The sequence below is a fragment of the Manis javanica genome, chromosome 12, assembly GCF_040802235.1.
Source record: "Manis javanica isolate MJ-LG chromosome 12, MJ_LKY, whole genome shotgun sequence".
Classification (NCBI taxonomy): domain Eukaryota; kingdom Metazoa; phylum Chordata; class Mammalia; order Pholidota; family Manidae; genus Manis; species Manis javanica.
Window position 1 is genome coordinate 3,328,547 of NC_133167.1, and position 24,153 is coordinate 3,352,699.

Sequence of the window (24,153 nt, forward strand, 5' to 3'; positions counted from 1 at the left end):
AATAATTTTTTTCTCTATGTAGTTCACCATCCTCCCATTCCCCTTTAGAGAACCATTTTAATTTTTGGTTTATCCTTCGTGACTGTTTCTTTGAAATGTAAGCAAATAGGTATGCATGCACATCTGTATCCATTCACCCTTTCTTACTCTCAAAATAACAGCATAAACCCCTAAACCCCTTGTATTTTCTGTTTTCCCTTTAGAAATCACTTTGAGATCCTCTTTCACTCATTCATGTACCCTTCACCTGCATGGCACCATACGTACACCAGTTTACTTAGGTAGCCCCCTATTAATGAACACGTGGGTTGATCCTGACATTAAAAATAAGGCCCTTGGATACAATCTGCACTTAATACCTGAAAATTCAAAACCTGGCTTCATCATTTTCTAACTATTGATCCTCTGACTTCTTGAATTTCCATTTTCTCAATTATGAAACAAGTTTTAAAAACATGACATACCTATCAGCATTCAATAAAATGTTAATTTAAAAGGTATCACTGTGTTAACAGTAACTGAAACAGCCAGTAAAATGCATTTAAAATGAGTGAAAATATGAATCATATAATTACCACTGTATAGGTTATCTCTATTTAATTAAGAAATTCATATTTTAAGAGGCAGTAACAAACTAGAATGTATCCACAGAAAGAGCAGGATGGTGAAGTTTCTAGAAACTACTTTAGATGAAACAGTTGAATAATTCATTTAAATATTTACTGAACAAAACAGTTGAAGAATTCAATTAAATATTTATTGAACAAAAGAATAAGTGAACTAGGGGGTGTTTCAACTTGAAGATACAATAAACAACTTTAAAGATTTAGAGGGCTGTCACACAAAAAAGGAGAGACTTGTTCAGTATTTCTCCAAAACTTGAACCAAGGGATAAATAAAGGCAAACAACAGGCTGCAGGATAGTTGCACCAAGTGTATCACTTATGTTAATGGCTTCTTTCCCAATGAAATGCATTCCACCCTTAATATTTCCTTTCTTCCGAAAGGAAATACTACACCTTAATACTTCTCACGAATGTCTTAAATAAGTTGCGTTTTCACGGCAAGCCGTGCACTGCAGCAACAGATGCACTCCCACCATCAGGAAGCTAAGCCCTGGCTTCCTGAGCAAACGGCCTTTTTGTTCCTCAGCTGTATCTCAGCAAGTATGAGCGATTTGCAGGCATGAGAACAGAACATACTTTCTGAAGAGGGTGTATCAGAATCCTCACTAATTCCCATAGCGCCCCTGGCACGGCCGTCCTGAAACCCCAAATCAATCACTGCAACTACCGGCGACGGTGCAGCTGGAAGTGGGCACGTGTCGGGGCAGAAAAACCCGGTGACGGCTGCTGTCTGCGCGAAGCGGGGGACCCCGAGCTCACGAGTCGCCAGCAAATATAAACTGACCGCGTAATACTGACCGGCTCCATCCAAACTGTCAAATATTTCACACTGAGGATTGTTTTGACGACTATTCAGCATAATGTTTAGGGACAAAATATATATAATCCTTTTACATGTACTTTATCACAGACTCGGTAGGAATGCTGAGGTACTGAATCCATCCAATAAATTGAAAATAAAAGTTTTACATTTTTCTATCTGTCGGTCTACAGGATTCTGAAGGCGGGCCTTGAACGCAGAACGGCCAATCAGTTTTCGAGGAAAGCCACGTAGTCGGTCAGTCTGGCTAGCTGCTGTTCGTTGGGGATTGGTGGGACGGGGGCAGGCTCTGCAGGGCAACGAGGAACACTTCAGGTCAGACACCGGGGTGACGGGGCTCTGGTCCTGCCGCCCACACCCTCCCGTGTCCTTCACAGTAAGGAGGCTTTCTTAGATTTGCCCTGATTTTGGGCATTTCTGAAAAACACACCAAGAAGTCTCAACTTTTATGAGTAGTTTCCTCAAACTGGGAGCTAAGGACGGTCTGCTTTTGCTGGATGGCAGCTTTCCACATGGTTACAAACACTTCCAGCATGCAGCATCTCCTTTAGGGGAGCACAGCTGCTCCTGGAAAGACCCCTGCCCGGGTGACACTTAGGTCAATGAATAATTACAGAGTGCTTACCATGGCCCAGGCATGGCTTTAGATGAAATTGTCAGTGAACAAAAACACACAAGAACCCCATCAACAAAGCGTCACTTCTCACACTTGAGTCACCACGCCAGCTCGGGGTGCCTCCCAGGGAAGTGCTGCAGGGCAGCCCGATCATGGCTCCCCGTACAGTGCCAAGGAGGCTCTGGGGTTGGGCCGGGGTGCTGGTGCCTCAGGGTGCGCTACCGAGCGCAACCCACACAGTCACTCTCACAACCAGATGTGTTATAAATATCAAATGTAGATTTTACTTTTTTTTTTTACAAGTTAAAGCTAAAAAAAAAAAAATAGATGCACAATGCAAAAAGAAATGAACAATGAAATATTTTTTTCAATGAGCACATGAAAATACATACCTGATAAGGGAATAAACCTGCTAAAGGAAACATCCAGCGCCCCTGCAACTAAATAAAATTTACAACCTGATTTACAGAAGTCAGTGTAAAGAACTTTCACACAGAACATGTCGTTTCAATGCAATGGCACTTACGGCCGTTCACTTTCAGGCAGAGATAATCATGCTCTGTTTGATCACATGCATCTTTTCATCATACCAGTCTTTTCTCTCCACCCTGACTGGCTGGGACCGTGAGTTACTGCTCTTGCACCCTCACAGGGTCGAGCCCATGGAGATTTGTGGAATACTTTACTGTGGGGTCAACAGAGCCTCAGAGGAACTCAGCGCCGGGGAAGGAGCTCTGGGCCGAAGCAGGTCAGAAGGGCTCACAGGCGGGGCTGCTCACCGGGCTCTGAAGCCCGGGCACACGTGTCTGCGACGCAGGAGGAACACCTGGCCCGGGCCGCAGTGAGCAGGGCTCATTTCCAAGAGGAAGATTACGGAACTCGGAATTCGGATGCAGACAACAGGGCAGGTCAAATCATTTAAGACCTTAAAAGGCCAGAGAGCTTAATTTTTTAAAGTTAAAGCTATTCAAAGGCATGTTTAGCAGAAGAATTCTACATGCTTACAAGGAGAAAAGGGGAACATTGAGTATATACAATATTTTTTAGAAAAGGCCATAGTTTAGTTATTAAGAATAAGCAGGTAGAAATGGCCCCACATTGCTCATGCAATTATATATTGATGCCAAAATAAAAATAAAAAATGAAATAAAAAAACACAAATCTTAAAAAAAAACAATGGCCCCATAAATAAAATGGGAGATTAGTATTTAGCAAAAGTTGTTACAATAAGGATTATAAAACACTAATAACAAAACTTTTTTATACAAGAAATACATTTTTAAAAATTAAGGTAAAACTAAATGACCTTTAAGATCCATTCTACCCTAAGTGTCTGTCATTCTACATCTATAACATGAGTTACTTTTATTCTGTTAGTATAGCAGCATTTTATATTAAATTATTCATATTCAATGCTTGAAAAACTAAAGCAGTCTTATATAAATAAATGGGTGAAGAGCTCCACCTACCTGGCTTTTTGGGCATAACCATTCTTGTGGTGGAGTCGGCTTGCCATCCTTGTTCTAATATTCCTAAAAATGTACATTTTAACTCACAAATGAAGAAATAACCAACCCCTTTTAACCAACAGTTTTTTTTTAAAGAGCCACAATCTGTCAATATTACTTGTACAGGAGACCTGATGTGTGTAATTTAACCTGATGTGGGTTTTTACTAGAAAGGTATATACTATACAGTATTCTCATGTGAACTTGTATTTATATTTCTGAAATATGTCAAAGCCTCATTTTACTCTACCACTAACAGATTATTAGTTTCCTATGAAGTTTATATTATGGTATTAACCTTATCAATATTATTAAACATAGGCATAAGGAAAACTTATATTGTAATGTCTGTAATCACCACATCAGTAACAACAAAGAGGCTGGTGATGATGAAGACAGCAGCTCACGTGTAGAAGGCTGGCCAGTACGTGCCGGGCCAGGTGCTTACAGTGATCAGCTTATGTCATCATCACAACTCCATGAGGCTAGGACCACAATTTAACAGATGGAGAAAATAAAGTTTGGAGAATTCCAGTGACTTGTCTGGGGTCACACAGCCAGCTGGGAGGGGGCACCAGGATTCCCACCCTGGTAGGCAGTTAAGGGGATGTGTTCTGAGGTGGGTTACTAATTAGATAACAAGTTATGGATCAATTAAAAAAAATGGTCAAAACAAGTAAATGTTTCTCTGACTGAAGAAAAGTATGATTTATTGTAAGAGCTTTCATGAACCTTCCTTCTATTTCTCAACTGTGGTATTTTGGGCATCAACTTAGAGGGCTCACCACCATTTAACATGATTTAGGTCTTGACCATGTTTCAGAGATAAAGGCAGAAAATATTCAGGGGTCAGCCAATGGAAATCATGGTAAGAAATGACTGCAGAAACATTTCAAGAGGTTCTAGTAAGGGAAAGTTAGAATAATCACACGCAACAAGGGTGCATCTCAGAAACACAACCAAATTTTAGTTTCATAAAAAGGGCAAAGTAGAAAGGGGAGGCTGTGCAACACAGAGAAGACAAGTAGTGATTCTATAACATTTTGCTATGCTGATGGACAGTGACTGTAATGGGGTTTGTGGGGGGGGACTTGGTATAGGGGAGAGCCTAATAAACATAACATTCTTCATGTAATTGTAGATTAATGATAACAAAAAAAAAAAAAAAAGAAAGGAAAGGGGGATTACTCCCTGATAGGATAAAACTAACTGCAAATCAACGATTAACGCATGCTTTACATAACCTTAATGTTGATCTTTTAAAGGGTGTCAGATGATCAGCTATGGAAGTACATTTTTCTGATAATATTCTTTTCTCTTAAAAAAAAAAAAGCAGTTCCTGTGTGGTGATCTCCAATAGGTTCTTCACAATGGTATAGAGGTCATATCAAAGTGTGGACAAAGGGTTCATTTGTGTTTATACAGAGGATCAAAGCCTAATTTGGCTACCCGGAAAATGAATTAAGATAAGATATGAAGAAGAACTTCCAACATCAACATTCTCTGGAAGAGTCATTCCAGGAGATGATCATCAAAAAACTTCAACAAAGATCCTGGCGCTGCTGCAGTTGTAGCTGCATTCATCCCACCGGTTCCTGGACTTGCCATTGGAATGAAGAAGGAGATATCTAAGCTGGCCTGTGCACACAGTAAAACCACAAATCTGCCTGGATCTATACTGTTGGAACTCAACCAAGAATTAGGAGAAGTGCAAGTTGCAGTGCTCCAAAATCATGTGACTATAGACTATCTACTGTTAAAAGAACATATGGGATGTGAACAGTTCCCAGGAATGTGTTGTTTTAATTTGTCTGATTTTTCTCAAACTATTCAAATTCAGTTAGACAATATCCATCATATCACTGATAAGTTTTCACAAATACCTAGGGTGCCTAACTGGTTTTCTTGGTTGCACTGGAGATGGCTGGTAATTGTAGGTCTGCTTTTGTTATGTAGCTGTATTCCTAGTATGTTAATGTGTGTGCAATTTAATTAGTAGTTTAAAACCTATACATGCTTATGTTACTCTACAAGATGTGTCAAAGAAATAATCAATCTTCCCATGTTTTCTTCCGTCTGCTACTTCTATAGCTTTTCTTCTTCCTTCCTAATTACAACCCTTTGGTAGAATTCATGCCTCATATCGAAAATTACCGAGTATCATAATTTTTCCAAGTGGTAAAGATATCTCAAGACAAATGCTGGGCATAGAAGCCACAGGGCATAAATCTGCAAAGAAGTAAAAAGCTAACCTTTTCAAACAATATGGCTTCTCTCTCACTTACCAACTTTACATTTCCCTGTATGGCCCCGGAAGATGACTGGTTAGCCAGAGACGGGTAAGATTCCTCAAGGGAGGAACAACCTAAGACAGGCACAGTCGCAGGGGGGCCATCAGGTGAGAAATTGGGGATCAACAGAGGTGAGGCTTAGAACCTCATCCCCCGTTTTGAGAGAAATCTTCTGCATCCGTGGATGTTTTGCTGCCCTTGTCTAGCCTGGATTAATACTTAGTCCATAGGCACACACCTGATCATCTACATTTGCCCTCTTACAGCACTAAATTATGTTTTCTACCTTTATCTTGCATCTACCTCCCACTTCAGCGTTTTATTAAATAATAATAATAATAATAATAATAATAATAAGGGAGAAATGTGGGATTCACATATAAATTAAGTCTAAAAATCAAACAAATATTCATATTTGACCTGATTGTTTATAGTTCATGATGCGTGATCAAAACCGAAAGTTTCTGTGATGACTGCCCTTGCACTGCTCACCATGTAAGAACTTATTCACTATGTAAGAACTTGTTCACCATGTAAGAACTTGTTCGTTGTGCTTCAGAAGATTGGAGACTGTTGAGAATTAGGCTTGGGGTTGATTAATGATTGTGCATTGAGTCCCCTATACAGAATTTTATTGTTGTTAACAACCATTTGATGAATAAATATGAGAAATGCCCTCTCAAAAAAAAAAAAAAAAGGCAAAATATTCCTCCGCAGAGCTGCTATTCTAGGGTATCTTTAATTGGTGCCTATCTTTTGCAAAAGTGCTTCAAAAGTAAACACAAATCTGAAATCACTTATCCACTCAGAAATAAGTGGTAAGCTTATAAAAAGCTCTACAAACCAAAAATTTTTCTTTAACTCATTTGGTGGCAAGAGCTGGCATAACCACTGGAAGTCTACGATCTTCCCTCCTGCCACCGGTGGGGAGTCAAGTAACGTGCCTACTGCCGCAGCATCACTGTGCTTGATTACAGGACGCCCAAGGCCCTGCTGGCGGTTCAGGCCCATGTCTACTATCCGTTTGTAAAGAACAAATACAGCCTCTGTTCCAAAAACACATTCTGTTCCAATGGTTTCAGGTAAGGGTTTTGAACCTGTAATTTATACTTTCATCTTCTTTGAAAGTAGAAAATCAGCCAAAAATACCTTTCACGGCCTCTTCCACCGGAAGTCCAACAAAGGCTGCGAAGTCATCGGCGATGATGGAGGTGTAGGCTTGGGAGACCAGGGCGAACGCGCGTCTCCTCGTTGCATCTGTTGTAGGGGTGGGGGGTTGGCACACAATGAACCAAGAGAGCTGACATTTTTAAAAAACACAATTACTGTATTGTCCTTGTCCAAATTTTCTAAGCCAGAGGAGATCAACGCAAAAATTTCTGTGCTTTCGATACAGATATATGTGCCTGGAATCTAAAAGGTGCACAAATATTGCTGAAGAAAGAAGTACATTTTTTGTATTTCCCCTTAGATGAAAAATCTCAGATGACAATAAAAATTGTAAAGATGGAAAACAGTTATTACACACAGGACAGAAACCCTATGAAAATTTCATTAAATGTATTTATGCATCTGGGATATAAATTTTAAAATTTCTCATTTAGGCCACTTACAAACTTTGGAATGAATTGAGAGAAACTACCTACTTCTGGAATTAGCTAGAGGGACTAATTCCTCCAACTAATTCAGTAATTTCTCAGGAGAGATAGAGGGTCACACCTGGAAGGTGCAGAACAAACCTTGTAACTGGAGCCCTCTCCCTAACGTCCCGGTCTGCTCTAAACTCTTGACTTCATTTGGGTTCAAAAACCAAGGCCAAGCCCTGAATGACTTGAGCCTCAAAGGAAGGGGCTGTAAACAATCCCAGCAACAAAACCTCCTCCCTAAGTATGACATATGGTATTTTCCCAGGCTGAAGTGTCCACGTTAAATAATTCAGGAATGAAGTGGAGACAGTAGGCGGGAGACAGGAAGTGGAGGCTGGCTGACCTGTCTTCCCGTCCAGGGCTCTCTCAGTAACACAGGGGCTCCACCACCAGGCTCAGGGAATATTCTGGATTCCACCTGCCACATTTAATAGCCAAATGTACATGTACAAGACAGCCCTGCAACACACTGAAAACCCCCTCTCCATTCCTGAGACACTGCTAACAGCTGCTCCAATCCCCCAGACACTCTTTGCTCCTGGCCTCAGACAAGCCTTCCACTCGCTCATCTCTGGGCTCGTGCTTTTGTGTGGCCTGAAACACCCTCCCCTCTGCTCTTCCTGGGTCTGTTTATAAATTCTTCCTGCAGCACTGAAATTGACTGCAACTTCTGCCCTTCTCTAAATTCACTGTATTGCTTACCATCCCTACTTAACAAGCATCCTTTACCACGGATGGCGTGCATTGCTCTACCCGCTCCCCACTGCCATCCCCTCAGTTACAGCCCGACTTCTCTGCAGGAGGCGTGTCTTTTACCCTGACAGCCCTGTAGCGCTGCGCTCCTCCAAAGCATGTGCTGAACGCCCGCTCAGTGGTGTGTCACCAGGACCGAGGCTTAGGCTGTGTCCCTTCAGTTTCTTCATTTCTCACTGAGCCCGACCCCCTCTCCACTGCCTCTGGGCCAGTATTTGCTACTCCTAGCTTGTCTACAATCATTCCCTCCTTCTTACTACCAACCTCTCAGCAAATAACCTTAAATCAGACTTTTCAAACATCTTAGGAGGTAAAGGAACTTGTCCTACTGAAGGACCCGGGCAACAGCGGAAGAGCCCAGTACAAGCACCGCAGAAGCACTTCAGCGGGCGGGCCCGTGCCTCACAGATGCTTACCGAGGGTCAAGTGCTCTGGTCAGATTTCTGAGTTGAGAGGAAAGATCTGGGGAACAGGATGGGCCAGGGATGGAGAGGAGAGAAAGGGACAGGGGTGGGCTGGAAAATGCCAGAGGGACACATGGTGCGGAGGCAGCAGCAGGCTGACAGAGGAAGCGCAAAGGCAGGCCGAGCGCCGCACAGCACCGCCTGAGGGTCGTAACCCTGACGTGCAAACCGCTCACTTGTGACCCTGAGATCTGTGAGATTTGCCCCCCTGTGAGGGCATGCACTAGAGTGACAAGCTGGAAGGTGGAACGAACTGAGTCAGCCACCTACTGTCTGGCAATCATCATGGGACAGAGTCTTGGGGAGACCCTAACAGATGGCTCATTCTGTTGTTCAAAAATAGCTCAAAGTGCCTGTCATCCACCAGGCACGGCCACCTGCCCGGCTGGGCACAGAGGGAGATGGCTGTCTGTTCCGCCTCCTCCAATCCCGGAGGCCAGCTGCCAAGGCCTGTGGCCCCCGAGCCCTCTCGCATGAAGGGGGCTCTGCAGGCCGGTGAGTGCACCTCCTCTGCCCCCGCCCTGCTCCTGCGGAGCGCCTGGGCCCACAGCTCCCGCGGGGCAGCCCCTTTCCCACGGCTCCAGCAGGCCTGCTCCCTTGCCTGAGCCTTTGCGTCCCAGGTGACAATGGCTACGTCTACACCCAGTCCCTGGCTCCTTCATCCGTCCCTGCTGGTTTCCCTGGAAATAGTTCTTTTACTAGCCGAGTCTTTCTTCAGTTAAGCCAATTTTGTAACAGGACTGTGACTAACTCAGAACAAAATGAAGATCTAAGAATGTGTTCTCAACTAGAATACAGAAGTTTGTAATACATTAAAATGCAAAATATTAACTTTAGTAGTAATTCAGATGTTATGAGACTACCTTCCCGAGGCTGCATTTTACAGAGGAAAATACAGAACCATTCAAGCCGCCAGGAGTCGTGAAGCTCTCGGGACGCACTGACACAGGTCAGCAGAAGAGTGCCTTCAAGTGAGATTCCCGGTCATACACAGCATTCACCTGTGACAACCTGGAGAGTATACCTACAACCCCCTTTCACAAGCGGGGAAGACGCGGCACAGAGGGGCCACTCCTAGTACGGGACAGAACCAGGGCCTGCCCTCCACAGCCTGGCTTCAGAGGCCCAACTCCCGCAGCCGTTCCAGGGCCTACTGGATTCCGTAAGCTGATGAAGAATCCACAGAGGCGGCACTGGGAGAGAATAAACTACATCCAGTGAAGGCGGACAAAGGGGCATGTGCTGAATGGGTCAGGAGGCCCGAGCCCTAGTCCTGTTACCTGATGCTGGGGAAGGCACATGGCCTGTGTCCTCACACTACAATCTTAAGACTGAATGAGATATGACAACGTCCATGACTACACTCAGGGCTTGAAAAGGTTGAGGGTGCTTCCCATGTGCATATCCACATCTCCCCCTACTGGGCCTGTGCAAGCTTTTCCACATTTCTCCTTTCCCACCCACCTGCTGCCCTGTACTCCACTCATTTCCTTCATAAGCAAGAGCCTCCTGTTTTGTCACTTCTGTGGTTGTTTTAGGCTGAGGCAGTGTTAGCAGTCCAAGAGAGCAAGCCATCTTTACCTTCTGCTCCCCTGAAAAGCTGATTTCCCTCGCCTGTGATGAGCAGTTATTCAAATATTCCTGCTCACAGTTCCTTCAGGGCAGGAAGGCAGACAGTGAAGGCAGGTGTTTAGTACAGAAACAAGGGTAGGAACATAAAAGGAGATTACCGTATGAATCACAGGAGGAACCAGGGACACTGGAAGCGGATCGGGTGGGAGTAGAGACAGGCAGGGTGGAGCTTTACTGTGGGATCAGTGCTACGCAGTGCCAGGTTGATAATCTTTCACAGCAACTTAAAATATGTTTGAGCATCTACACATTTAACTCATTAGTTACAAAATCAAAAGCTGGAGACAATGCCTATCAAAGGCTGAGGCTGACAGAGTCCAAAGCACAGTCTCTTCTTTCCAGTACCCTGAGTTAAAATCTTAACCAACCCATACCCTGAACTTAGAGAGTATTACACAGTTTCATTTTAGTAACACAAAATATAAGTAATATGAATGAAATACTCTTTTATGGACAAGAACTTAAGAGACAGTGAGGCCCCGGCTCCCAATATACTCTCCAGCAACATGAAATGAAGCATGATTATAGCAAATCTAAAACACAATTCTGAAACTGCCCCATTTACCAGGAGAAAATACCTATTTTTTAAAACACCATTGACTTACCTCCACACCACAGTACTTAGGGAACAAGTCTAGTCTAATTTTTTTCTTAACCATAAAGGAACACTACCTCTAAGTGCTTCCATGATGGGCTGGACTGTCTCAGACCACTGGTGAGCGTTGATGGTTGTGTAGACCCCAGGGAAATCTCTCTGCCAGATTCTTTGTCCTACTGACCAAATTCCCCCAAGTTCAGAATTTGCCTGCAATAAATATTATTGCCTTGAAGATAGTTGATGCACAGATTTACCAACAACTGTATCTTAAAACAGAACTCAATATTTCTTTTAGGAGATGTAGTTACTTTTCAATCACTATCAAAAAGGCTTTTAGATGCTGTGAATAGTAATGTAAAACTTGTGTGTTTTATATACATTTTTATTATAATATAAAATTAAGGCGTGAGGAAGCAGTCCAAAACATTTCAGAACTAAGTCTGGGAACTAATTTTCTTAACCACTGTGTTTTAAAGATGCTGTATTTATATTTCATATACACATGTGTAATATAAAGAATATATAACATTCATATATACATGTACACACACAAAAATATAGATACATATATACACATATGCATATCTTTTGGACAAACAGTAATAGCAAAATGGCCACAGTGCAGACTGCCAACCTAAGACGTCACACACTACGGCCTCCCTAAGGGTGGGGTTCCCAATAATATCACCAAAACTATGCATATAGTTTATAGTTGTTCTTTGTTGAAAGCCAGTGATGGTTAATGAACATTCTAGTCTTATTTAAAACAATGTCTGGGAAAGGAAGAGAGAACAGAGGTGCCAGTCTGATGTGTTGCTAAATATCCATAATGACCAAAAGCATTTAGGTGAATTCTTGGTAATATTCTGTGAATGTTTAAAAAATTTACTTCATTTTACTTTGGAACAAACTTGTAAGAGATTAACTCTTCTTATCTCCCATTTAAAATATATCTAAAACTCTAATTAGCAAAAAGAATCTTGATGCTGTGACTAATCATCACTTTTAGGATGTTCTTGTAAACAATACCAGTTTCAAAATAAATACCATTATAGGAAACTGCATAAATCAGGTAAACAAACAAACAAACAAAAACCAAACCTGTATCTACTGGGTAAAGTGACTCAAGAAGTGTCTTATGGAATCTGATCAGTGGGAGCTGAACACAGATTTCTATACCATCCAAGGTAAATTAAAATTTCTGATTAATCTGTAGATCTATTCTGAAACTTTAATACCAGTATTAGTAACTATTTATGTGAACCACACAAAAATGTTTGAGAGATTGTCAACTGAATGGATGTCATCACTATATTATAGTAGTAAAATATATGGAAAGAGTACTTACAGATTTTACAGCAGGTGGGATTCTTTTCCAAAGGTATCTTGCGTTATTCCTAGTTTAAATCCCCCCCCCCAAGGAAAAATAAGCAATTAAAAGAAAATAATCTCAGTAAATGCTTAAAATTCTAAATCCCACTGCAAAAACACAGATGTATACTCTAAAATACTCTCTATATAACATAAAATGAAATGTAGTTTCATATAAATTAATTCCGGGAAAGAAAGAGTAGTTTTCCAGATAAAACACATGAAATATTTTTACTAAAGTAACATTTTGGCATTGTCAGTAAATTCTTTATTAATGATCCATATCTTAAATTAAGGCACACTACACAACAGTACACTAAAAACACAAACACTTAAAACAGAACCACCTAACTAATGTATTTGTGTATAAAAGTAAATTTATATTGTCTCAAGGCTCTGGGATTCCTGGACAAAATATACGGTACACAATGCTTTTTTCCTTATCATGACCCCTTCTCCCACCAGTGGGCACAGAGCCACTGAAACTTCAAGGCAGTTTTTAAGAGCCTGGAAGCTTGAACTACAACGAACATGATGACAGGATTACAAAAAATCAAACATAATTTATATGATAGACGTGTAATCAAAATCTCAGTTGAAATTTTCACAAGGTATGAAATGACAAGGTCTAGGAGAATCTAAAACAAAGTCTAACAATAATCACCGACAGGGCATGGAACGATAAGGAAATTCTTTTTGCACAGTTATGCTTTTTTATTTTTCTTCAATGAGTGTGAACTAGGAATAATTAAAAAGCAAAACCTGTCAAGGAATCTCATACATGTGGGAAAGGAATTCCTCTTAGCTTTCTCAATCTTCCCTTTCAGTTTCTCTTAGCCTAATGATAACGTGAAGTAAACATGTTATAAGAAGGTTTTATAAAAAGACAAAAAAGATAAGGCCAATAAAAATTAATTTTGACACTAGTTTCTCATGACCAACTGGAACATTTTTTTGAAAGTATATGGAAAACAAGTGTATTTTAAAATAGACTAATCATAACTCTTCAGTCATGATTCAATAAATGATACAGATGTGTTAAATACAATAAAACAGAGCTCCTTGTGCCTGACTTTGTTACACTACTTCAATGCAAGAATAATTTCGGTATAAGCTTAAGAAGGCTGCTGCTCTAAGCTTTAAGTAGAAGGTACTTACATGTCATTATGCAGCAGATATAAAGCTAGAAGCTGACCATACACTGGGGGTGTAGCAATTCCTCCCGGAGCCTAAAAGGCCAAAAACAAAAAAACTCACTTATTTTTTTGAAAGTATTTTATTAACACTAATCAAAACAGTAAGGGTATTTTATAGTACTTAACTATTACAGATGTAGAAACAGCTCAAATACCAAGCACTATAAACCAGACTAATAAAGTTTAGATCTGTCATCAGCTATGATTTATGTCCCTCTGAGCCTCTATGCCTTTATATGCACAACAATATTTAAATGCAATCCCTTTCCCAGTTCGAAAATTCTTATTTAAATGGTCTTACTATTAAAAGACACAAATGTTTCCAACAAATTCCTAAAGCACTACGATTCTGCCCATTATATCAAATATGTTGAGTATCTAAGTGAGTGAGTGATAGGCAGAAGAACATAACAGCTGAATTACAAAGACATTTCTCTTACTTAACTTAGCAGTTCGTTCAGAACACACCTATTAACTGTTAGAGCGCTGCTGCTTCTGGGTGTCGTCTCTTTTGGTTAATTAACTTTCTAATGTTATTCGTGCTTTTTAAGTGCCTTTCTAAGAAAAATCTTTAACTTTAATGGCTGCATGACAAAACCTGAACGAGTCTTACTGAAGACAGAACGGTAAGCTTACACGATGAGTGAGACTAAGGTCTCTCTGAGTCAATAAAAGATCACAGTGGTCACGTCTTTGGTCTGTGTGTGTGCCTGTGCCAAGGCCTTTGGACGTCCGGTCTCAATACGAGAAGCGTATTGGAGTGTTAGGATGCACAGGGTTCTCGGGCTTGACCAGCTGAACACAAACAACGAAAAGCTCCCTGCGAGCTCGGGGAGCCGGGCCCAGATCCTCAGCCCCCGGAACAGGCCGCGGCGCCCCGGGCCCTACACGCCCAGCTCCCGCGCCTACCCGGCACCAGCCACTAGCCCCACGGGACGCAGGGCCCGTTCCCCCGGAGACAGGCGCCGCGCAAGACCGGAGAAGACCCCGCCTACCTCGAGCTCCTGGTTCTCGCACTGATCGAGCAACTTTCTAAAACTGAAGGTACTTTCCGCCATCACCGCCACTGGCATCTTCCCGGCCGGTCCGCCTCCGCACCTCCACGAAAGACGACCCCAAACTGTCTCTCGCGGCGTCGCGCCCGCGATGACGCTCAAAGTCGCCGCCGCCACGGAGCGCCCAAGCGCAGGCGCACCGTCGGTTCCGGCGCGTCGGTGGGCGTGACTGCGGCCGGGGTCGCCGCCGCTCTGGCCTGCGCTCTCAGTGCTCTGGAGGACCGGCGCGGCCCCGCGGGAAGGAGCCCTGCGAGCGCGCACGCAAACCCGGGGCGACCCGGCCTTGAGCAAGTCGGGATGCTGTTCGCGCCCCCACTTTGAGGCCCGTACACGTGCTCCCTAAAACGCGCAAAGCCTACCTTTGGGTTCTCCCCCAAACCTCCCCGGCCGCGCGGCGGGGCTCCCCTGCTGGGACCCCGCGCCTGGGTGAGGTCGCCCCGTGGCCGTGGACGCAGGGGCCGCCCCCTTGCCTCCCGCCGGTGGCCCCGGGGTGTCCCTGAGACGCGAGTCGGATCTGCGCCTGCCCCTGCTGGGACCCCTGAAATCGAAGTCGCCCTCGCTTTTGAGGCTTCAAGGTCGACTTCCAGATCCTTCGGCCGCAGGGCGCCTGGCCGCCCCCGCCTTCCGCCCGGCGCTTCCCGCCCGCGGACCCGAGGGGACGGGCCTCCGCCGGGGCCCTGCTGCGCTTGGCGGTGTCATTCGTGGGCTCGGGGCAAATTGAAATTGCTGGGCCCTTGTTCAAATAAAGGGAGGAAATGCCATTAAGGTTATAGGACATAACGCTTTGTCTTCCGTCGCAGTGTCTCAATTTTTCATAGCATTTTAAAAGTCATTTAATATTCTAAGAAAAATCAAAACTTTATTAGCGTGAATTATGCCATTCATATTTATATTGTGTGAGGCCAGTTTTAAATAAAAATACTAACCATGAATTTCGGTTCCACTGCTGCCCGATTCAGCCAGGATACCCAGGGACAGCGTGTCCAGTGGAGAAAGAGTTTTATTCAACAAGCCGGCAGGTTGGCGGATGGGAGGACTGTTGTCCCAAAGGCCCATCTTAACCCAGGGTTCATTTCAGGCCCCTTTTATGCTGGGGGAAGAGGGAACAGGAGGCGACGGGCAACTGCAGACATCCGTACATCAGCCAGGGTCCGAGGGGGCTGCAAACGCCCTGTCCCCGGGCCGTGGACTCCCTTCAGCACAGGCCCCGTCATGACGTTCCTGCAAACTCTTGATAAGACAATCACTGCCTTATCTCTCAAGCTGTAAGCGAAATTATTAACAGGGTATGGGCAGAGCTGCATTTATTTTGGCAAATCTAAAAAGGAGTGTTGATTAAGGGTCTTGTGGTAACTTTCAGCTCTTCTCCTTGGTTTGCCTCTGAATTATTTCTTTCTCTGAGCTCCGGAAACAAAATAGACAATGTTTCTCTATCCATTTATCATTATCTTGCTCCTGGTGGCCTGCAACGAGCTAGAGAGCAGCTTTGAAGTCCTTCAGGCCCAGTTACAATATAAGTACATTCAACTTGTGTGGAATTACAGAAATTACACAATTTGTATTTCCATAACGCATACATGCATAAATATTTTGTTATCAGAACCATGGAAGTGAATAAAACTAACTCAGATGTTTCTGTTTAGTTTCTTTTTATGCACATGCTCTACTGGCACTTTCTTAAGTTTACTGAGGGGTAAGGAAGGACTGCAAAGAAAAACTTTCCCTTCCCGCTAAATGACAAGTTTCAGCACAAAGGAGTCTTTCAGCATGATACTGGGAAGTAATGTGCGTAAGGAGGAATATGATAGGGTCCCTTGGGAGTTCATGTTTTTGGGACACCACAGTTTTCATTACGCATTTGAAGCAAGTTCAGGTTCTAAGGGCAAATACGGCCTGCCAGTGATGCCGGGGTTCTTGTTCACAGAGCCCGAGAATGAACTTCGCAAACACTCACGGTTAGGAGAGCAAGGTGGAGGCTTTTAGAGAGAAACCAAGAGGACAGAGCTCCCGGCTCATCCAGGAGGGGACAAGAGAGCCCGCGGTGGTGCATGGTCAAGGGGATTTATAGTTGGTTGAGGATTTTCAGGAATGGGGGTAAAGGGCTAGAGGTGCAGACTTGTAGAATGCTCATTTTTGATGAGTAGAAGAAATTTGCAGCTCTCATTTTTCTCAGGATAGCGGTTTCCCTCTGGGAGCATATCAATTAACACTGCCTGTTTGCCTGTTTGCTACAGTGTTAAGAGTCTTCCTAACTTTTTGGGATGTTTATAGCTGGGCTTGCTTACTAACTTAATCTTTTGCCTCTGTTGCAGATTAACTTGATTAGGATTAGAGAAGGAAATATAGCATGTAAGTACAGGTAAAAATAAGTTGGGTCTTTGAGCAGGCTAAGGTAAATTTTACAGTGTCATGACCTTATTGATACAATAAAGTCACAGGTTGTGCTGAGATACCTTTGGACATTCCAGGCCACGCTGCTCCTGGCCTTTTGAGCTTTAACTCATTTCACTGAAGAATGTCTATATTCCTAGTCTGATATCTTTACCCTAGAGAATTAGTGTGACTCTGACTTTCCATATGCTTAACACAGAGTTTCAGTAAGGACTGCTTTGCACATTGTTGTATTGTTCTGTCTGTGATTATCTTGGGTTGCCTTTTTTTTCCGGTGGCCCTCACCCTACTCTGCCAAAACCTACGGCCCCTGTCTCACCAGCACCCGGCTTGCTCAACTGCAGACGTAACACACTTACATTGTACTCACTTGGTGTCTTGCAGGAGCCATTTGGCTCCCCCTGAATTCTACATTCATGGGGTATGCTAAACGCTACGCTAACGGAAAGGCAGCGAACGTGAGTATTGCCCGTATCTCTGTGTTCACATGCGTGTGCTGCACTGCCCCTATGGACCTCATTTCCAAACACACTCAAAGATAAAGTTATTAAGAGTTTCAAGGTGGTGACAGCCTCACTGATTATTTTTGCATAATCAACACTTTCCATGTGGAAATGATTGTGTTTAGTAATGCTTTGGATGGGATTAAGATAGAAACTCACTACAAAAGTTCCTCAAAGAATTGCCAACCTTCAAACAGGAAGGTATGCAAGGACGAGTATGGCTAGAGGTATTTTGGGGAAAAATAAAACAACAAAGTTTCATCAGTCATACAAAGAAGAGGGGGCTGGAGGGCAAAAGACCATTTGGCCTGACTCTGAGGAGGAGCAGTATTTTGAATTTTCAACATGAATGATGGTCCTCAACTTATTATGGGCAAAAAAAGTATTCAATTGGGTCAATGGCCCCATAATATAATTTAAAGGGAAAACCATGATTTTAAAACTTTGGCAGATATTTTGGCCTTCTAAAAGGTGAAGACTTGATAGATAGTTCTCTGCTGAACGGAAAATCTCTGTGAGGCTTTGGAAATACAATCACAGGTTAGAGGGAGAGTTGGAGGTGTTGTGTAGAGGACTAAACTATTCTTTAACAGATAGGCATGGGAATTTGGGGATTGGAGGCTGTGAGCTAGAAAGAGGAATAGGGTTTTGCGATAAAAGGAAAGAGGGTTCTGGGGTGAGGAAAATGGAGCAATCAGGGCATAAGGTGAGATACTGGCTAGATATAGGGACCCCACGTGGCATTTAAAGGCTGATGGATTTGCAGGGATCAAAGACCTCAACATAAGAGCTAAAATTGTAAAACTATTAGAGGAAAATGTAGGGTAAGTCTTCATGGAATGGGAGTGGGTAGCAAGAACACAAACAACAAAAGAAAAGCTAGATAAATTAGAATGTATTATCAAATTATAAACTTTTGAGCCTCAAAGAAAACCATCAAGAAAGTGAAAAGGCAACCCAAAATGGGAGTACATTTTGCAAATCACATACTTGATAAGAAACATGTATTTAGAATAAATAAATAGCCCTTACAACTCAAAAATAGACAACCCAATTTAAAAATGGGCAAAGGAATTAGTCATTTCTCCAGAGAAGATACATAAAAGGCCAAAAAAGCTCTGCAATGAAGCTCACCATCTTTTCTCATTCAGGAAATGCAAATAAAGCCTCAAATGAGATACTACTTCCCACTCGCTAGGGTGGTTGTAATAAAAAAAAAAGGCAGATACGTAAGTGTTGATGAGGATAAGGGAAGTTAGAATGCTTATCTACCTGCAGTAGGAATGTAACGTGCAGCTGCTTTGGGAAACAGCCTGGCAGTTCCTCAAAAGTTTCAACATTGAGTTTCTGCATGACCCAGCAATCCTACTCCTAGGTATAGATTCAAGGGAAATGAAACATGTCCACACAAACACTTGTACACAGATGTTCACTGCAGCGTGATTCATAATAACCAGGAAGTGGAAACCATCCAAAGGTCTATCAATTGATGACTAGGTAACAAAATGTGGTATCTGTATCCATATAGTGAAATATTTGGCAATGCAAATGAAGTACTGATACACGCTCCAATAGGGATGAATCTTGAAAACACATGCTAAGTGAAATAAGCCAGTTGCAAATGACTGAATATTGTATGACTCCCTTTATAGAAAATATTCTGAAGAGGCAAATCCATAGAGAGAGAAAGTGGTAAGGGGCAGCAGGTCCTGGGGGGACAGGATCGGTGACAAAGGACCAGGGCTGTGGATTTTGACAGCATGTGCCTGCATCAGAGTTGCTGGGAAGTAGCTCCAGGAATGGACCGGCTCTGAGCCAGCCCCCCTCTGTGGCAAGGACCGGGGCATGGCGTTCAGGGTGGAAACCAGCCTCCGAGCCTGTACGGCCACCTCTGTGGGGACGGGGCAGTGGGGCGAGAACAACAGGTAGGGAGGGAAAGGGATGCATTTTTAATTCCTGAGGCACCAGACACGTGGTGGAGTAGAAAAGCGTGTTAATTCTAGTGGGTAGTCCGCTGGAGGAGCTGGGATTTCGGGGGGGGGTGCTGATGTGGCTGAGGACAGGAGGTAGGTGCTCCTGTATGGCCACGGACCATTGACTTAGCGGGACACGTGTGCCTCCCACTGGTAAAATGTCACCCGGAGTTCTTAGCAGAATCATCCCCTCCGGGTGGTACTGCCAGAGGGTGCTACCGTTTTGGAAGCCAAGGCAGCTCATGCCCAGTGAGACCCACGACATAATCCCAGCCTTCAGCGCAGAGTTCTGCCCCGGGGAGTCATCCTGAGGAAGTCATTGCAAAAGAGGAAACAAACCGTAACAAAAGTGGCAAAGAAACGTGAAACAGAACAGCTAAACCCCTTAGAATGACTTAAATGTCTAATAGGTGGAAGGCTATGCGTATCGTGGTCGGTCATCAGGGTCTTTTGAAGCTATTAAATTCATAAACATAAAGTCTATGTGAAAGCAGCCGTTCTGAAATAACGTTCAGAAGAAACATGGAAAATAATATTGTACAGACCTCTTGGTTATGCCTGTTCTAGATGAGATGTATGGGTAAATGTTCAAAGGAACATAGAACTTCTGTAAGGTTAGGGGGGCTAGATTATGGGTAAAAAATATTTTCTTTCAAAGATTTCTTTCGTATTGTAGAATTATTTCAATGATGGCATTTTTTGCTCCAAATTCTAAACAATTTTAACAATCCAAACTCAGAAAACAGAATACATCTCTTTCTTTCTTTCCTCGCTTTTCACCAATGCTTGTATTCATGGTGAAAAATAAAAGAGAACGTTTTTGCAAAACATCAGAAAGGCCCCAGAGCTAAGGGCAGATCAATGTTAGGGGAAGTCTGGAGAGATAAAGGAAAGTGGTAAAAAAAAAAATGCTGGCAGTGGTGGAGACGAAGGGCTTATAAATGAAGCATATGGCAGAATAGCGAATGGTCCAGGGGAACCACGGGCAGTGACGGGCAGACAACAGACGGTCTCAGAGAAAACGCCACCGTTTAAAGCCCCTTCCCACGCTCATTGTTTATTTCCTAAGTACAGACCTGTCGCTCAGCTAACAACACCAGAGGGAGCATAGAACAGTTCATTATGCTTTTCGTTTCTGGTTTTAGTTCTGTGAGTTCCGCAGTGGGGCTCACACTCTTGTATTGTGAGCAGGTAGCATAGCAGGTGCTCAATGAACGTTTGTTGAATGAATGCTCACTAACTGTGCCCCCTTCTTTTTACTCATTCCCTGAGGGTGGGCCTGCCTTGCCCTCTCTTCCTCTGCGCTCACCCATCCCTGCTTCCTTTCCGTTTGCTGTCCACAGCGCCTTGCGGCCTCGTGTTCTGGGCTCCGGTGGCAAGTCTCCCAATGCTGACCCTTCTCAAGGCAGGTGGGGCCTGGAATGCTGCTCTCTGTCTCCACTGAGTGCGCCTGGCTTCCTGTGCGCTTCCAGGCGTCAGCACAGAGGTGGGGCCGGAACTGCTCTTGCCCCCAGGGAGCCTCAGACAGGACCGCCATGTGCTCACCTGCCAGGATTCCCCTCTCCTCCTTCTTTGACCCCTTCCCAGTGGCTCCCAGCACCTCTGCCCAGGACACCCTACTTCCGTCCTGCAACACCTCCTAGTTGTTATTCAGTCCTCTGGGCCTCCTCCAGGGCCACCCAGAACCCCAGTCCCTTCCCACTGGACTGGGACTCTACAACCCTGTCCAATCCTCTTGAATGTTCTTCTCTTATATTCGGTCACCTCTTCCACATTCAACCTTTTGGCAGAGAGTTCTTGTGTACAGACAGCTTTCTTGGAGCCAGAAAAGGCAAATTCATGGCACGGATCGTACCACTGCCCCAGATGCTGACCATGGCAGACATCACCAATCAATCACAGGCTTCTTTCCATGGAGCCTGCGGGTGGTCTCAGACTCCACAACAACGAACCTCAGCCAGTTCCTACCAAGGGATCCCAGTTGGCATGCAAACAGAAACTTGCCAGCATCCCTGTGCTGGAACAACGGTGCTTGCAACCTATTTGCCCCAGATTTTTCACAGTTGCCATGTTCTGTGTGCCTGATAAGGGGTCCTAATCTTGGGCATTTGCAGAGGTGTGATCAAGATTGTTCCCTTCCAAGGCAGTTCTCTCCCTGTTTCTTTTCCTCTCCTAGCTTCCCCTTGCTCAGGGCTCCCCAGGCCCCCACACATGTGCTGGTGGTCATCGGAGTCACAGTGACCCCCGAGCCTAACCCAGGCCTTACAGCAGCACCAAGCATTAGGTAATGAAGGTGCGCTTTATTTGAGTTCTCACCCAGATTGTCTCCGCATGGCCTTGCTCTGGAGTCACCAGAGCTTCCCTGGGTGGTCCTGTGCCCACAGGACTGTGGGAACAACTGGCCCAGCACGTGAGCCTCCTGACTTTCCCCATGGAACCTATCCCAGTTCCCTTGCAAATAGTGTGTGAGAAATAAACTTCCTCAAAAGGATGATTTATACTTTATAGACTGGGATCTGCAGTTGCAAATCAGTCAGGCTTCACCAGGGAAAGAAATGTAGGAATTTGGGAAACCGAATCAGAATTCATCATTGTGTATCTGGGGGGAAACAAAGCTGATTGTGTTTTCCACTCCATTTATAGTGGTTGCTTGGGAGTCCAGCCTTAGAATCCTAGCACTGACCTCTCACCTTGGGTGAGCCCCTTGGCCCCTTGAAGTCTAGTTCTGCACCTGTAAGACTGAGCGAACACCCGGCCTGCCCTGCAAGGCTGTTTGGAGGATTAGCTGGTTTGGTCTTGGCCCAGTGCCTGGGCTAATCCATGGTGATTTCTGTTAATTTCGTGAAAGCAACCAGACGAACTCTAGACTGGGACTTCCCATAACCTTATTCACACAGGGTGTTAAGATGCATAATGTTTAACCTTTGGTAGAAGATAGCAAATATGAGACTTAAGTTTCTGGAAGTCATGCATCTCTGGAGAAGCAATTTCCAGTTTTTCCTCCAAACAACTGGGGAGAAGGCAGGAGGCGCAGAGGAGCCTGGAGACCTCGGGGTGCGATCTCAGGCCGCCCCACCAGGGGGAGCTGTGGCACTGTGCAGCGTCTGTAACTTCCCTCCGGCCTGGAGGAACGTGGCCAGGAGGGCCTTGGGTGCCGCAGTCAGGTACGGGCCTTGTTTCATCGTCTTTACTTTTCAGTTCAGGACAGTTAATTCCTTCTCCTCAGAATGACTGTGCTTTCAAGGAGTCCCTTTCCATGTGCCTTGTATTTGTCTCTAAATTTTCCCCGGCTTCCTCGGGCCTGCGGCCCCTCTTGCTTCGTTCTAAGCCAGGTGGCTCAAGTGGAGCGCTTGTCGTGTGCAAGGCGGGAAAGGTCAGGAGCGGCTTCCAGGGGGCAAACTAGAGGGGTTTCTGGGGAGGGGGCGAGGAAGGTGGGAGGCAGGCTTCCCTGAGGATGGGGAAGCAGGGGTCCTGCAGGGCACAGGGAGCCCTGGCCTCGGGAATCCCACAGCCCCACCACGGGCCCCTCGGGAGCTTCCTGGGGACAGGGACGGCTGCTCATCATGACTTCCCAGAGCGTTCAGGACCTTCTCGCAGGTGTGTGAGCCCCAGCGGCCTTCAGTCCCTGCCCCGGCGTAGCAGATGGTGAAGGAGGGGCTTGGGCTATGGCATGTCTTGGGAGGCCTGCGACTGAGTCTGATATAAATGAGGATGACTTCTAAACTAGATTTAAGTGGATTCGAATGACTATTTATAAACTACCTTATCTACACCATCTCCTGTAATCTTCACAACCGCCAAAGAAGAAAACCAAGGCTCAGAGAGGTTAGGTTTCTGGCCCAAGGTCACACAGCAAGTAACTATCGGCTATCTGAACTCTAGCTATCTCACTCCAGGCCTGTGTTCTCAGCAACACTGCACAGGGACTGAGGGGCCCCTGCACACCAATGAGCCCTCACTGCAACTGTGTCCAAACTCCTATGCGACTCCTGGGGATTGGTGCTCTGGAGGATATGAAGGAGTCATTGGTCTGTAGCAATTCTAAAATTCAGCCAGACCAATGTTGAAAGTTCCTCAATTAGGTCTCAAGGCCTGGGAATAGTTTTCTGTACCTCTTGGCTCTGCCCTCCGGGCTCCTGACTCACAGCCGTCTTCCCTGTGTGCATGAAAGGCAGAAAGTGTTTGCAAATAAATAGCTTCCTCAGCCTCCTTCTGGCTGGTCTAACTGATGGTGATTAATTCTTTTTAAGTTGGGTGGCAGGTATATAGGCTGTCATTGTACCACTCTTTAAACCTTTTTGTTTGTCTGGTATAAATACAAGTAGTAAAAAGAAAGTCTTTTTTGAAAAAACAGAACTCATGATCTTGGTGCAGGAATAGACGCACAGATCACTGGCATGGAATAAAAGTCCAGGAATTACCCAAGGGCATTTGGGAAATTTAATCCATGATGAGGTGACATTTCAAATATGGGAAAAGTGATGAGCTTTCTAATGAATGGTGCTGAGGCACTAAAATAATCACACCTCACACCATACACAACAAAATCTGAAATCACACAACTCCAGAAGGGCAGCATCAGTGAATTTCTTCATGAGGAAATCGCTTTTCATTATGACTCAAAATTCAGAGTCATGAAGGGAAAGAGAAATAGAATGTGGGTAATATTGCAATATTTCCAGAATCTCTCACCTGGCTTTAGTTCATCTC

The 24,153-nt window shown here is 44.3% G+C and overlaps 1 protein-coding gene across 2 annotated transcripts; it reads right to left on the reverse strand.

The window, feature by feature from the left end:
- Nucleotides 1-735: 735 nt before the first annotated feature.
- COPS8 (COP9 signalosome subunit 8) lies at nucleotides 736-14,702 on the reverse strand. 2 transcript variants are annotated; one of them, XM_037009712.2, is made up of 8 exons: nucleotides 14,517-14,698; nucleotides 13,484-13,554; nucleotides 12,303-12,351; nucleotides 11,029-11,161; nucleotides 7,011-7,118; nucleotides 3,532-3,594; nucleotides 2,455-2,502; nucleotides 736-1,735 (listed from the first exon to the last, which is right to left on the reverse strand). In XM_037009712.2, exons 1-8 carry the CDS (start codon nucleotides 14,592-14,594, stop codon nucleotides 1,656-1,658), a joined length of 630 nt encoding a protein of 209 aa, XP_036865607.1. In that variant the 5' UTR covers nucleotides 14,595-14,698; the 3' UTR covers nucleotides 736-1,655. The 2 variants fall into 2 exon arrangements, with proteins under 2 accessions (XP_036865607.1, XP_073074030.1); XM_073217929.1 differs by lacking the exon at nucleotides 2,455-2,502 and having other exon boundaries at nucleotides 14,517-14,702.
- Between the last annotated feature and the right edge of the window lie 9,451 nt (nucleotides 14,703-24,153).